The sequence below is a fragment of the Centroberyx gerrardi genome, chromosome 11, assembly GCF_048128805.1.
Source record: "Centroberyx gerrardi isolate f3 chromosome 11, fCenGer3.hap1.cur.20231027, whole genome shotgun sequence".
Taxonomy (NCBI): Eukaryota; Metazoa; Chordata; class Actinopteri; order Beryciformes; family Berycidae; genus Centroberyx; species Centroberyx gerrardi.
This window is the reverse complement of record NC_136007.1, coordinates 1,534,658-1,550,303: the sequence shown is the minus strand read 5'-3', so window position 1 is coordinate 1,550,303 and position 15,646 is coordinate 1,534,658. Positions and strand designations below refer to the sequence as shown.

At 42.6% G+C, this 15,646-nt stretch overlaps 3 protein-coding genes across 3 annotated transcripts; all 3 read right to left on the bottom strand.

Moving 5' to 3' along the window:
- Positions 1-623: 623 nt before the first annotated feature.
- Positions 624-1,574, bottom strand: LOC139908110 (olfactory receptor 52D1-like). The gene has a single exon (XM_071894692.2). The coding sequence runs from the start codon at positions 1,572-1,574 to the stop codon at positions 624-626; it is 951 nt and encodes a 316-aa protein (XP_071750793.2).
- Positions 1,575-3,452: 1,878 nt separating this feature from the next.
- LOC139908111 (olfactory receptor 52L1-like) lies at positions 3,453-4,397 on the bottom strand. The gene has a single exon (XM_071894693.2). The coding sequence runs from the start codon at positions 4,395-4,397 to the stop codon at positions 3,453-3,455; it is 945 nt and encodes a 314-aa protein (XP_071750794.1).
- A 5,012-nt stretch (positions 4,398-9,409) lies between these two features.
- Positions 9,410-10,375, bottom strand: LOC139908113 (olfactory receptor 8G17-like). Its single transcript, XM_071894695.2, has one exon. It carries the CDS (start codon positions 10,352-10,354, stop codon positions 9,410-9,412), a length of 945 nt encoding a protein of 314 aa, XP_071750796.2. The 5' UTR covers positions 10,355-10,375.
- Positions 10,376-15,646: the final 5,271 nt, after the last annotated feature.

Here is a 15,646-nt window from a genome sequence, read left to right as displayed (position 1 = left end):
AAATATTGAAGATGCAGTTTATTAGTATAAATTCCTTTCTATTAATATTCATACTGTGAAGTACGTTCAGTTATGTATATTGCCTCTATTCCTTACTTTGAACAATAAAACCGAGATGGAATTATGATAAAAACATGTCAATATTGTATTTAATACTTCTGGTAAAAGGAGATAATTGCAATGAAGACATTTATGATTTCCAAAAAAGTACTTGAAATGAAGAAACAATAAATGCTGAAAATAAAGGAACCAGTTTGTAAGATTTTATAAGCAAATAGCCTACCTATTGCATATTTACTTAAAACAGTGTAGTATTAGTAATTGCACTTCTGTGAAATACCGGTCACCAACAAGAGAGAAGTTTGGAGCTTGTAACTTTGCAGGCAGTTTTAAGTATAGCTACTTTAGAAATGACTGACAGGTAGCTTACAACAACGTTAGAGGCAGTAATTATTTCTATAACTTGCTGCATTTTGAAAAAGTACTGCAAACTCATTTCAGCATATCATGCACTTCTTCCAATGAAGCATACACTGCAACTCAATATATCTTTTAGAGTGGATCCTGTGCAAAGTACAAGTATTTACACATTTCCTTCAACTATCTTAATACATTTCAAATTGTCATTTCACAGCCATCAGAGACACTTTATTAATATGAAACACAGCGATAATCTTCTGTCGGACCTCTTTAATTTGCAGCCCGTAGATAACAGCGTTCAGGGCGGGGAGGGCGACATGGGCCATAACAGCCACCACTTTCCTGTGGTCAGACAACTGAGGGAAACGGTGCAGGATGACAATGATGAAACCTGACACCAGCAGGATGATGTACACAGCTAGGTGTGTGGCGCAGGTCTGCAGCGCCCGGCTGTTCAGCGCCCTGCTCTTACTGCTCACACACACCGTGGCGATCCTCAGGTAGGTGAGCGCTACGCTGCCGATGGAGGAGCCCAGGAGCAGCACCGTGTAGCTGAGGCCGTAGATGTGATTGATAAGGAGACTCTGACAGGAGAGCTTGAACACGGAGGCGTTGTCGCAGAACGGATGTAAGATCATCCGCCTGCAGAGCGACAGACGGATCGTGAGGCCGAGGAGGATCGCCACCATGACAAAAGCCACTCCCCAAGCCAGAACAGTCAGCCTCAGCACCATCCTGTTGGTCATGATGGTGGCGTACTGCAGCGGGTTGCAGATGGCTACATACCGGTCAAAGGCCATGATCATGAGTACTGTGTGAGAGGTGCTTGCATGAAGATGAACACAGAATGCTTGAATGACACACTCGATGTAATGAATGTACCGGTCTGCGCTCGCTATTAAAATGTCCCTGAGTACATGAGGGACAATAGTTGTAGCCCCCAAAACATCATTAATACTCATGTTGCAGAAGAGCAGATACATGGGCTGGTGGAGGCTCCTGTCCCTGAAGATCAGGACCACCAGGCCGATGTTGGACACCATGATGAAGATGTAGGTGAGGAGGAGGAGGATGAAGGCAGGGAAGGAGGACTGGGGCGTGACCTTTAACCCCTCCAGGAGCAGGACATCCTCACTGAAAGTCTGGTTCTCCATATTTTGGAGAGCTCAATAAACCTATAGTTACATAAAAGCAATATCATGGAACAACAAATTAAATAAAACATCTGTTCAATATTGGGAGATTAGAATATTTAATTGCAAATATATTGATTATATTTATATTTGTGCTGTAGATTTCTTAATGAAATCATGGAAAATACAAAGAACAAAAGGTAATAACGCCTATTAAATGAGAGTGATGCCAACGATTTACAAAATTTGGACACATTTGATTTTAATTTGAAACAGGGATATAAGGCATTAAATGACAGTGTCTTTGGTATTGTCAGTTCAGCCTAATTGGGAACAAGAAAAAAAAGCGGTCCTAAACCAGACTGTACCCTCGACTCCAGTGAGCAGCTTTTTTGCGAGCTGCTGGAGCTCAAAGCAGGATGCACTCTGGCGTCCACTTTCAGCATTCATGTCTCTACTTTTTGACAAAATATAGCTAAGTTACATTCACATAAACACATGATTTCCAATAGTTGTTATACATGATGATACACTTGTCAAGAGTGCGTGAGTGTCTGTCAGCTTTACCTTCTGCGACACGAGCCACCCTCCGCCCCAGACCAGAAGTCAAACAGCAGACACTTTTATTAGGTGGATGAATGGCCGCATTGCATCATGTCAGCTGCGACCTGGCAACCGTTGTTATTAACTTTGTACCCAGCATCCTTTGTGTATCATTCATAATGAGCTACAAAAACACATCAATACATTAACAAAACACTAAATATTTTGGGATTTTGTGTTTGTATGTGTTTTGTATGTGTTTTTTTGATATTGTAATATCATAAGCTCACTGATGGGTCAGCTGTCTGGCTACTGCTGTTTTCTTAGACTCATTCACACTCATGGAAGGCCACAACCAGAGTGTGGACTCTACCAGACGGCTCAGAAACGCCTTGTAAGAGTTTAGAGAAATGGATGAATGCTGATGCTTTGGAATAATTGCTATGATGACACAAGAAATACAGTAGCTCCTATAAACTGGGGCCAAACCATTTATTGCTCAAAGGGGGACTATCCTGGAGAGTAGCATTTTCCCAGTATTTGGTATATTTTTTTTGTATTCTGAGATATACAGAAGTAACAGTGAAAGATTGAAATGTGTATTCATTACCATTTTGTCATAGTTCCTAACCGGGTAAATCAACTCTTTTTATCAGCCATGTAGATTTTGCTCCAGTGTTTGCGTAGACATAAGATATAAGTGAAATCAGCTATAAATAATTTGTCTATCCTGGCTCTAAGAGCCGCCCCATGGTCCAACTCAGTGTCATAAAATTTCATGAAATGAGCATGTTCTCTGAAACGCAATGTTGTGAACATGACTTCTGTTCAGATCAGATTCCTCCACCTTGAAAGGATTATGTGACGACAGCAGGAATTGGAAACAGCATTTTCAGCTGTTGGTCATGAAAATGTTAGCTAACACTTCAGTTTAGCAGCTAGAACAGTTTGGTTAGGGTTTGGGTGGAAGTTAGGGTTACGCAAATAAAACTATGGTTAATGTTAGGCAACTCAAACAATTCACTTCCGGTAGAAAACTTGTTGCCATGAGTTGGGAATTGAACCCGAGTCCTCCATTGGTGGCCAATTGATTCAATTGGTAAAATATGATATCATAACTTTCATGTGGATTCACCTTGTCTATTTTATGGGAAGGGCAGGTGTTCCTTATCTTCTGCACTCACTGTATATCAAAGTTAATATTATATTAATCTATACGAATTTCTATGCACAACTGTGCTTACAAGGCAAAAACCTAGTGGGACTGCAAAAGGACACTTCTGGTTTCACAACCTGTCTAATGACAGAGAAAAATGTTGTGCATTTTTACAAAAATGTCTGGAATATAGGCCTACATTAAAATAATGGCAAAACTTTTCTGAATCGGAATACATTTGACAAGGATTTGCGGATCTCTTGGGACTGCAGTCCATAGATGATGGGGTTGAGGCTGCCAGGAACAATATTAAAGAGAATGGCAGAAATCTTCCTATAGTCTGAGTACTGGGGGAAACGATGGAGGGTAATAGGAATGATTCCACTAACAAGCATGATCAGATACAGGCACAGATGAGTGCTGCAAGTTTTCAAGGCTTTACTGTTCAAAGACTTGTTCTTACTAGTCAGGCAGACAGCTGTAATCTTTGTATAGGTGAGGAGTATACTGCCTATAGAGGCGGTCAGCAAGACTACAGTGAAAGTGAGGCCATAGATGTTATTGATTAACACATTCTCACAGGAGAGTTTAAACAACGAGGCATTGTCACAGTAAGGGTTTGTGATCACAGTCCTGCACCGGTTCAGCCGTATGGTCAGGCCGAGGAGAATAGCCACCAAAAGAAAGGCTACCCCCCATGCAGAAACAGTCAACTTGATCACCATTTTGTTACTCATGATAGTAGAGTAGTGGAAGGGGTTGCAGATGGCCACATATCTGTCAAAAGCCATGATCATGAGTACTGTGTGTGCATTGGTGCCGAACATATGTGTGGTGAAGGCCTGCATCAAACACTCATAGTAGTTGATGAGACGCTCAGAAGGAGGCACCAAGACGTCAGCAATCATTCGGGGAACCAAGAGAGAGTTGCCCATAACATCATTGATTGGCAGATTACAGAAGAGGAAATACATAGGCTGGTGAAGGCTCCTTTCTGTCCATATCAGAACTACAATGCTCACATTGGCAACTAAGATGAATACATAGGCAAGGAGCAGGAAGGAGAAAACAGGGTACTTAGTAGTCTTTGTGACCTTCAACCCCTCAAGATGGAGTATGACGCTGTTGTACGTGTAGTTTTCCATCTGATAGAGGGGAGATACATAAAGGAAGAAAGACAATAAAGGACAAAACAGAGAATAATAAGTCTATACTGAAAAATCAGTGATATTGACTATGACACAGGAGCAGCTGTAAATCTAAACACAAAAAGAGAAGGGTGTTCAAATTTACATTGTCAATTTGTTATTAAAAGAGTTAATAGAAAACGGGGGCTGAAGTTTGTGTTTTGTGACCATTTACTGTATTAACAATGCCATTCGGAACTAGAAAATATACAGTACCTTCATACCCAGAAAGCTCTGGGTGCTGGTTACCATCTTTCCCAGTTCATTCTGCATTGAACAGGACCAGAACTCAAATGTTGTTGATGACAGGTCCAAGTCTTGGTTTTCTAGCTTCTGCTTAAGGGAGAGATTGGTTCACAGAGATCATTCATTAAAACATCGTAGACTATTAATATAATAATAATACATATATGATTGGAATAATACAATATATGGAAAGCATTTAGAAATTGAGGAGTATTCTGCTCTATATTCCCAAGTACTGCCTTGACAGAATAATTGCCTGTACAAAATTAGTTGATTAACATTTTTTCTGTCTTTCACTGTAACACACAAGTCAAGCTCAAACTGTCTGTTTTGTTTTCCATTCTGCTGTGCTGTTACCAGTGGTTGTGAGTATAATTCAAAACAGTGAAAAGATCTATTGATTGAAAATAATCTAGTAATTAGATAGTGATCACCTTGCCTCCTTCTGGTCCCTCAAACTTCTGTCCTCTCTTTATTGCTGTCTTTGCCGTGACCAACCTACTATGAATGAGAATCAAAACTTCTTCCTCTGTCTCCATTTTTATAGATATGATTCTATCTTTGGGGAAGCATTTGTTCTTGCCTCTGGAGATGTGCGATGCAGCATGAAGTCATGTGTCATGGCAATTGTCAGCAGGTTCTCCAGGTAGCCAAAAATTCCAGTCATGTGTTCAACTTGTTGACTACATTATTGAACTCAATATCAACAAGCCTGTGGTAAACTATCCCACCTTTGACCTTTGGCTTATCAGTAAATAAGTAAGTAAGTAAGTAAGTAAGGCCAGAATTCACTGGGGGAACCCACCTCCAGAGGGGTCCAGGGGCATGCTCCCCCGGCAGATTTTTTTTTTTTTTTTCAACAAAATGCTTAATTTTAATGCATTTTTGAGAGAATTTTAACTTGATTTTAAGTTTAAACAAACACCCACAATGGTCTAAAATAAGTCTCGTCTGCTTGGTGGCCCAACATGGACCAGGGGCCCTCATTTATAAACAGTGCGTACATACAAATGTGTGTAAACCATGCATAGGGCCATTTCCAAGCAAAGAGTTAGATTTATCAATTTGTACTTATGCTTGAGAATATGCATACATTTAAGCACAGCCCTGACTATGCTTACGCACAGTACCAAGCGGTTGCAAATGAAAGACCACCGAGAAAGACAGGAACAGGGAATCAAATGAACAAGCCCTTTCATAATTATAATATAAAAATGCTTAGGCTACAGTAGTTGAGACTAAAAGTGCATGTTATACCATTCATAAACAATTTCGACAGTGCATATTGTCCAACTATATTATCTAGTCCATTTAACCATACTGAACAGGCAATCATAAAAGGCAACAATAAGACAATGATTGTTGTGGATTGTTGTTGTAGATTTTGTTTTCTAATGCCTGTTTTTTGGACCTCTTTTATTGGACCTCCTTCGCTTATTAACTAATCTACCATCGAGTGTTCCAGAAAGTTCTTTGGCAAGAGTTTGCAATCCATGGTGTGGCAATAGCCTAGCAGAGTGAGCATTGCATACACTGAGAGAGACAGAAAACTACAGGACTCAAACCAGCGGAAATGCTACTAGACTGCAAGCCCAAGCCAAAGGAGAGTGGGACAAAGACAAGAGAAACAGACGTAGAGACATGACCGCCATTGCCCAGGGTCCTAGCGCCAAGGCTCCCAGCCAAAGACACCCTTTCTGGTGTCAAAGTCGCCAGCAAAGACCAAACCCAGTAGTACAGCTAAAGGCCAGGGTAAGCACAGTGACAAATTGAAGCCATACTGCCCTTTCTCTGACTGTAAAGAGCTTCCTGAACACTTGCCCTGAATTGTACCTCCAAGTCTGAGGCCATGGTTCTGTTACAGGTCTCAGGGATGAGAAGGTGCATGCAGAAGAGTTCTGTAAAATCTGCCCCCTACTGACAAGCATAAGTATAACACTTCTAATATAAGCCTTTAAACATTTCATTAACACCAGCTATTACTGTAATATTGAAATGTGTAGTATTTTTTAGAAATAAAAGAGACAATAACCAAACAAAAACAAAATGTGACCACTTTTGTGTGCATCATCACTCTCTCCCGGAAACAGATGGCTTGTCCCATCCAGGTGAGGGGTGAGCAGCTGCCCAAAGTGGAGAAGTTCAGGTATCTTTAGGTATTTTTAGGTAGTTTTATTCACGAGTGAGGGTGAGAAGGATTGTGAGATTGCTTGAGCTGCACTGGCTGCAGTAATGTGGGCGTTGTATCGGACCATTGTGTTAAAGAGAGACCTGAGCCACAAGCTCTCGATTTACTGGTTGATCATCATTCTGCTCCTCCATGTTAAGAGGAGCCAGTTGAGGTAGTTCAGGCACTTGGTAAGGATACCCATCAGGTGCCTCACTTTGGAGGGCATGGCCGACTGTGAGGAGACCTCGGGGTAGACCCAGGACACACTGGACGGACTGCATCTCCCAGCTGGCTTGGGAGCGCCTGGGGATCCCCCAGGAGGAGCTGGAGAACATTGCTAGGGAAAACAACATCTGGGCTGCTCTTCTTGCCCTGTGTACTACTGCGACCCTAACCCAGAGAAGCAGCTAGAAAATGGATGGATGGATGTTCTGAATTTGCCATCGGAAGACACTGGACACTTGTGCCATGTTGGCTCAGACAGGGCCATCATCCTACCCACAGGAAGCGAGCACCTTAATCTTAATGGGACAATGGCACTCTATACCATTAGGCAGGAATTGACACCCTTTTTCTACTATGTCAGTGTCCTTCCTGGTGTCTCTTGCTGGTGACCCCTGCCAGGAATATAGAATAAGCCATGCTTTCACAGCCAGCGGCCCTGCCCAGTGGCAAGTCAATTTTGGCTGTAATTCCTACCTCATCACCCCCATTGAGCCAGTCCAGAGGGCCCTCCCACAGTCCACACCAAACTGGGCTGGGCAGTGAAAGCTAGCCTGTTTCCCACCAGCCTGTGACTCTCCGGAAGGACTTAGTTACACATGTTGAGAGACTGTGGCAGCTGGACACTCTACAGGAAAGAGCACTGAAGTCTTAAGGGCCATTCACATTTCAAAAGAGCAACACTGGGTGGCACTAATTGAAAACCAATGAAGAATTTGCCTCCGCCTACGGCTTCTGCATGCAACTACCTGCTCAGTACATGGTAAGTGACACCTTTTTAGGTTTATTTTTATAATATATAATATAATGTAATATAATTCATCACAAAAGGTATTGATTTTTTCTGATGGTGGGTGTTGTAGTATAGGGAGCTGTGTGATAGTACAGGCTTTACACCTGATGGTGTTGCTTTAAGTTTGACCCCGCCCAGCGATGATGCTTCAGTGTGGATGTTCCGGGTACACCTGTGAGCGGTGTGTGTTTTTGGTAGCCTCTTGTTCTTGCTTAATAAAAGGGCTATATGCTGCATGATGATACGGTCTCCCTCATCAATATTTATCTAGCGCCAGTATAAGAGCACGGCAGGTGTACTACAACTGCCTACTGTAAAGCCGCTGGCTTCACATTGAAAGGTCAGCAACTGGGGGGTTCAAAGTGAGCAAGACACTGAACCCCTACAACTCTGATTAGTAGTAGCAGCAAAAAATTTAAAAATTGCTTCAGCTTCTAGACCTTCACCTGTCTCTTTTTGGAGATGTTTCATTTCTTTTGTATTACAGTTAGTGGATAGCTATACAATATTTCTGGCTTATTTGTTCTTGTCCTTGTAGTTTTATTTCTTTTTGTTTTTAGTAGTTTAGTGTTTTTAGTTTTGTTTTACATTTTAATTTTAATTTTGCATAGATCATTCTTTAAATGTTCATGGCATTTCCACTTTATTAGAACTGCAAGCAAAAGAGGCACTAAAAAGACATGCCAGTGACATGGCACATGATATTGCAGATAATGATGTTGCACATGGTATGTGACTAAAAAGAAAAACCCAACTGAACCACTAGGATACCCTCAGAAATATACTTTTCCACTGTGAAAGCCTAATTCACTTCTTACCTCAATGATCTTTGAGTTAGTTTGAGTTAACTAGACCAATGTGATATCTGTCAGTAAAGGATACAACAACAATAAAAATAATATAATCATCCTCACTATATTTGTGAGGCACTTCAAACAAAAATAAAATATAATAAAATATCAAACAAACTGTGAGCGATAACAAAGGGACCACAGAAATATATGCAATGGTGATATTATTATAACACAAGTCGGCTTGAAAGTCCACTCCTGCAACCACTAGGAACATCATCTAATTGAAACCAAAAAGGCAGCTGACTAGTTAAAGCCAACTCATGAAAATTAAGAAACAGAACAGGAACAGGTCTACTGCTATAGCCAAATAAGAGCAATAACAAGTCATCAGTTAAAAGCAAGTTTATAAAACTCAAATGAATACAGTTTTCTAATTGTATTTCCACAGGTCATTTGCATAATGTATATATGTATGTATATTTGTAGAAATTTAGTAGAGTGTAGAGATTTCTGAATACAAATTTCTGTTCATCTCTATAGACACATGATTGTATGAACATGCAAATACAATACAGATGAATGTAATAGAGTTGAACCAGATGAATCATAAGGAGTTGCAAACCTTTGCACACCTTTTCTAAAAACTAAGAAAAATATTTGAAATCATAAAACTATAAAAAGGATATTTATGTGAAAATTGATATGATTTAGTAATGTAATTACAAAAACCCCACTTGTCTTCAAATTAAAACGATGGCAAAACCTTTCTGGACTGGAATACATTTGACAAGAATTTACGGATCTCTTTTGACTGCACCCCATAAATAATGGGGTTCAGGCTGCCAGGGATGATATGAAACAGAATGGCAGAGAGTTTCCTATAGTCTGAGTACAGGGGGAAGCGATGCAGGATGATGATGAGCATTCCACATGAAAACATAATCAGGTATACAAACAGATGGGTGCTACATGTCTTTAGAGCTTTACTGTTCAAAGACTTGTTCTTACTTGTCAGGCAGACAGTTGTGATTTTAGCATAAGTGAGAACCATACTGCCTATAGAAGCTGTGAACAGGACCACAGTGAAAGTGAGGCCATAGACGTTATTGATAAAGACACTCTCACAGGAGAGTTTAAACAACGAGGCATTGTCACAGAAAGGGTTTGTGATCAGAGTCCTGCATCTCTTCAGCCGTATGGTCAGGCCGAGGAGAATAGCCACCAAAACAAAGGCCACCCCCCAGGCAGAAACAGTTAATTTTAGCACCATTTTGTTACTCATGATTGTAGTGTAGCGCAGGGGATTGCAGATGGCCACATACCTGTCAAAGGCCATGATCATGAGTACTGTGTGAGAGGTGGTACCGAACATGTGTGTGGTGAAGGCTTGAACCACACACTCATAATAGCTGATGAGGCGTTCAGAGGGAGGCACCAATATGTCTGTAAGCAGCCGGGGCACCATGATAGAGTTTCCAAGAATGTCATTGAGTGGCAGATTGCAAAAAAGGAGATACATAGGCTGGTGAAGGCTCTTGTCAATGCACACCAGGACTACAATGCCTACATTGGCAAACATAATAAATAGATAGGAAAAAAAGAAAAATAGAAAGACAGGGTACATGGAATCTTCCGTGACCTTTATGCCCTCCAGCTGGAGTGTGAAGCTGTTGTAGGTGTAGTTTTCCATCAACCTGAAAAAAGAAACACATGTGTTATGTCACATATTAAGTTTAGGAAATCTATATATATATATATATATATAAGATATACTGATATGATATCAGGTATACTGATATGCTGTATGACAATGTAGCTTCTGTAAGTCTAAACAAAAGACAGGGTCATTCAGCATTTAGTGGACAAGGTAGTTCAGGAAACAATTTGCAAAGATCAATAAAAACTGATAGAGCTGATTGTTTCAGGTCTGGTGTTACTAAAAAAATCAAAGCTCTGATTTGGGTGTTGCATTTTTTCCCTTCTACTTTCAAAATAATGAAACAAGTGTAATTTATTAAAGTTTACTTAGCTATTGTTCCAAGAGCAGTATTAATAGGATGATTGACTATAGAATGAATCTCTGTGTATGAAATGGTTATGATACCTGCTTTCTTTCTCTAGTTGTTCCTGCAGTCATCTAATATTCACCAGCCGAACTTCAGCAAGAAGTAAAACCTCAACGTCTGTCACAGTTTTTATAACAATGATTTTATTGTCTGGGGAAATAATTGTCTTTACCTCAGACAATGTGTGATGCAACATTAAGTCATCAAATCCATGGAAACTGTCAATAGGCTCTCCAGGTTGGAGCAAATGAAACATACAGTGTCTTTTTTGCCTGGTGTCAAGAAGCCAACCCACTTTAAAGTGAATAGGGTAGATGTCATATGCCATGGTGCATGGTTGCTGATTCCATCTGCAAAAAGGTTTTAAAGGAGGGTGACACCAAGAGGGTTAACAGACATAAACAGCCTGGATTGTGCGTATACAACATGGGGTGAAACCGAGAGACACAAAGTAGGCAGCTTCCTGAAATTGTTAAGATACGGTTCATGCCTATTCCTTGCTTGGTGCCTGGTTGTGCGACCAGATCACAACCCAATGGTAACTCAATAACTTTACATACTTACCTAATGCCGAGCACAAACTGCGCGGCAGTCGATTAGTTAGTTACGCATTGTAACTCTAGTTCTGTGATCACAGGCTGAGCCCTCTAGTGGGGCTCTATTGCCTTGACCACTCATCTGGTCGCGTCAGTGCACTGAAATTTGCATGCACGCACGCAGCCAATAAGGATGAGCCTGTTCAACTCTATGAAGCCTTTTTCTATAAATGGCTCATCATCCACAAAATCTTCAGCGACTCGTGGAGCGGCAGGGTGACTCGTTAGAGGGCTTCACCTGTGATCATAGAACAATGCGTTCTGTTTCACACAGGCTTTGAGACACGTTGAGACTCCAGCACAACAGGTCTCTCACCCAGGGTCTCGTGTTCCAGTGCTAAGCATCAAGCCCGAGAAAGACCCAGACACATCCAACAGATAAAACCTGATGAATGGACAGGCCGTCAACCGCTGTACAGATCTCCTCCAACCCACTATGCCACAAAAAAGGGCTGTGGACGCTGCTACACTGCGTGTAGAGTGCAGAGTGGCAGTGGGAGGATCTCTGCCCGCCAACACAGCTTGTGAAACGCCATCACAGAGCCAGTGGGCGAGTCTCTGTTTCGACAGGGAAAAGAGAGAATAGATCCAGTTGAACAGTTCAGTGGATCAACGTCTCTCTTCCCACACACACCACTTTTGAAAACCCAGCCGTTTTGCTTTGTAGTTAGCGATGGTGGATTGCACTCGCGCGCCCTGGATGGTCTGCACTCCCTGTGCAGACAAGCCAGCATGCATAAATCTGTCCCTCTCAGGAACCAAACCCTCGCGCCTATCGCTCCCTTTGCCTGCGACAGAGCACCCCAAAACTGGGGAACTGTCCTGGGCGGAGCCGCCAGTAGCTGTGTCATCTCTGCGTACCACAGCGCCGTCATGCGGTCCGGGGATACCAGTATGACAGACAGCCTCTCTGTCGTATCGTCACCAGTAAGGGAGGAATGAGACAGAAGAAGGAAGGCATAAAGCAGCCTTCTTGGCCATGGTGGGTGTGCAAATGCATCCACCCCCAGGGGTAGATTGTCTCTGTGAAGCAGAGAGAACCATAGCGGACAGTGGGAGTTTTGCCTTGAGGCAAAAAGATCCACTTCCAACATCCCGAAGAGGGACCAAATCTGGTCCACTACGTCGGGGTGTAACCTCCATTCCTTCGCCAGGGGCCCGCCCCTCGACATGATGTTGGCCCCTGCATTCTCTGGGCCGAGGATGTGCAATGCCGTGAGAGAACGAAGGTTCTCTGTAGCCCACAACCACAAGCTCTCTGCAGCTCTTAACAGACACGCAGATTGAATGCCACCCTGTCTGTTGATATAAGCCACTGTGGTCCGATTGTCGGTCCTCAACAGCACATTTTTGCCCTGTAAAGGGGTGCAAAGCATTGCAGAACCTGCTCCAGTAGGTTGATGTGACGGTTTTGTCCTGGAGGCCAATACTGCCTAGTTTGGTACTGATTGCACAAATGCACTTACATTTACAAGCTATTACATGGTTATTACATAGGCCACGCCCACCTTCACCAATCACAACCAACCTTCATGTTTTGACTAGTACATGGTCCTAGAGCAAATTCCATTAAATTTCAACAATGGCATTAGCAGATACAGCCTTTGTGGCGCTCCCTATTGATTGATTTCAAAATGCCGTTGTAGATATGTTTGTTGTTTCTTGTGAACAAGTTCACCAAGTTTTGTGTTGATTGCATCAATGGTCAGGTAGAGGGCACCGCCTTTAGTAGGCGGGCCATTGGAACTGATTAGCAGTCCATTCTCCTCATAAGGACAGGTGTGTCAGTCAGCCTTCTTTTGTTTTGAGCCTGACAAAAGTTTGGTGTGTAGGGTACTTCTCCTTCTTCTGCAATACAGCTGATGCAGATTTTAGGGTGGCTTTGTCCCTCGGTGAGTCCTGTGTGGCCTGTGCTGTAGCCCAGTGGTTATGAGGTGTGTTCCTATATGGTGAGGATTCAGACTGGTCCCGTGCTGTAGGCCTTCGACAGACGTTCCAGGCAGCGATAGGCCAGTCACCCTTTCCTGTGTCACACCAAGCATAGCCTACGCTCCATGCAGGATCCAGGGCCAGGCTGCTGTTTTGCCTAGTGTTGTTTTGCCTAGTGTTGTTTTGCCGAGTGTTGTTTGCCTGGTGTTGTTTGCCTAGTGTTGTTTTGCCTAATGTGACTTGGTCCAGTAACTTATTTGATGTTTGATTTATCTGAATAGCATTGGAAATTATATGTTCTTATACTGTGTATGAGACCATTCCTGCTTTAGTGCTGGAGTTTTATACTGTTGAAGACTGTTTGTATGTAAAAATAAGCTTGTCCATGAAGCAACTATTTCATAATGTACTAGACCTTTCATTTGTATATCTTTCATTCTTTTGAGCAGAGGGACCGCGCTGCGGGGAGTAGACTGGGTCCTAATTTGTGTTCACTGCATGCGGTGTGGTAAGCTTTCGGTATGGTGAGCTTTAAAGTTTGCAGTTAACCCTCTTCACCTAGCGTTCATTGGATCTGCCTTATACTAGTGTGTATTGTGCACGTGGTGTGTCGTTATTGGGGTTGTAGTATCTCCCTGCAGTACGTGCCCTTGTCTCACTCTGCCCCCTAGTGGTGGCTTTTCTAAATTATTGCTCTCTGCTGTTACAACCTGCATCAGGCTAGTCAAATATTTTATCCATATTTATGATTTGTAATAAAGAGATTATTGTCGGACTAACCTGTTTTCCTTTTAGTTTCTTTGCAGCAGTTTTCCTCTTTCCCCACAGCAAATTAAATACACATTTTGTGTGTACCGAATGCACGTCTCCCGCTCTGTATGTAACCTTTTAAATCTAACATTGTGGTAAGGCCCAAGTATTTGGTTGAGTCCGTACGTCCTAGGCCATAGGTGGTACAGGACAATTCCCTATTTCTATTGGGCCCGGTCACAAATTTGGCGTTGTCGGCAGGATAGTAGCTCACAGACGTGCATCCTAGGGAAGCAGTTGGTTCATTGGTGCATAGTTTTAAGTGTTTGTGTATTTGAAAAGTGAATTCTGTATTAAGTCAAAACAGCAGCTTGGCCCCAGCAGGCGAGATACTTCGGCTTCACCTGGAAGGTTGCTACCAGGACCTATCCGCTTCTGTTGACTGTTCTTATCCAGATCTTTTCTGTCTAGTGTTTTAGAATGGAGCTACAAAATGAGTCCGAGCAGCTGGCAGGTCCCTCAAGCCCCCATAGGCGATGCATCTCCAGCCCGGAGGAGGCCCCTGTCAGGGAAAGGATGGTCTATATCCCCAGGGAAAGATCATGTCCCCTTTTCAGTGGCACTGTTGAGATGTCTGTCAGGAGCTGGATTGAGGAAGTAAAATCTATCATGCGCACACGTAGGCTATCTTCTATTGATAAGGCTTATTTCATCTATGACCATTTGATTGGTGATGCACTTGAGGAGATTAAATATAGATCTCACCAAGTGAGGGAGAACCCTGATAGTATTTTTGATATACTCCTTGCCCAGTATAGCTGCCCCATATCATTTATTTCACTAAAAGAGGCCTTTTATGCCAGAAAGCAACAGGAAGGTGAATCTTTGAGGGAGTTCTCACACGCACTGTTCTCCCTGATGGACAAGATGATTCAAAGTTGTCCAGAGAAACGCATTCCCGATGTTTGTAGAGTGTGTTTATGATGGAAATCTGAGTAGGGAGCTGAGGAGAGTTGCTCGAGAACACCCAAATTATGACCTACATGACCTTAGAGATGAGGCTATCAAGTGGGAGCGTGAGGGTAGGTCTTGGGAGGGACAAGGCAGGGGTAGAAGCTATTCAGTCCCTTCATCTTACAGCATGCAGCAGGCTAGACAGTCTACGGCTAAAAATGACACTGTAGGATCAGAGTTGGCTGAACTTAAGGAGCTTTTGAAACAACAACAAGCTCAAATTGACCAGCTGACTCAAGAACTAAGGTCAAGTCGCCCGTCAACCAGGCCCAGAACATTTCAAAACAGAGGCCCAGTCATTTGCCAGCGGTGTCAAAAACCAGGCCATTTTGCGAAGGACTGTGATAATGACAGAGTGGTCGCTCGTGAACCCAGGCATCCTGACTCGGTGGTAGTCAATCAAAATTCCCTGTCACAGCAGTCGGGAAACTAGCTCCCTCTGTTATGTTGAGCCACATTTCAGATGGGGGCATTACTGGCTCTAATGATTCCAGCAACTCTGAACCCACGCCCAATGGTGATTCCAGCAACTCTGAACCCACACACAATCTACTAGGTGTCTGCCCTAAGGTGACCATTGACATGGGGGGTGTAGAAATTTCCTGCCTTTTAGACACCGGCTCTATG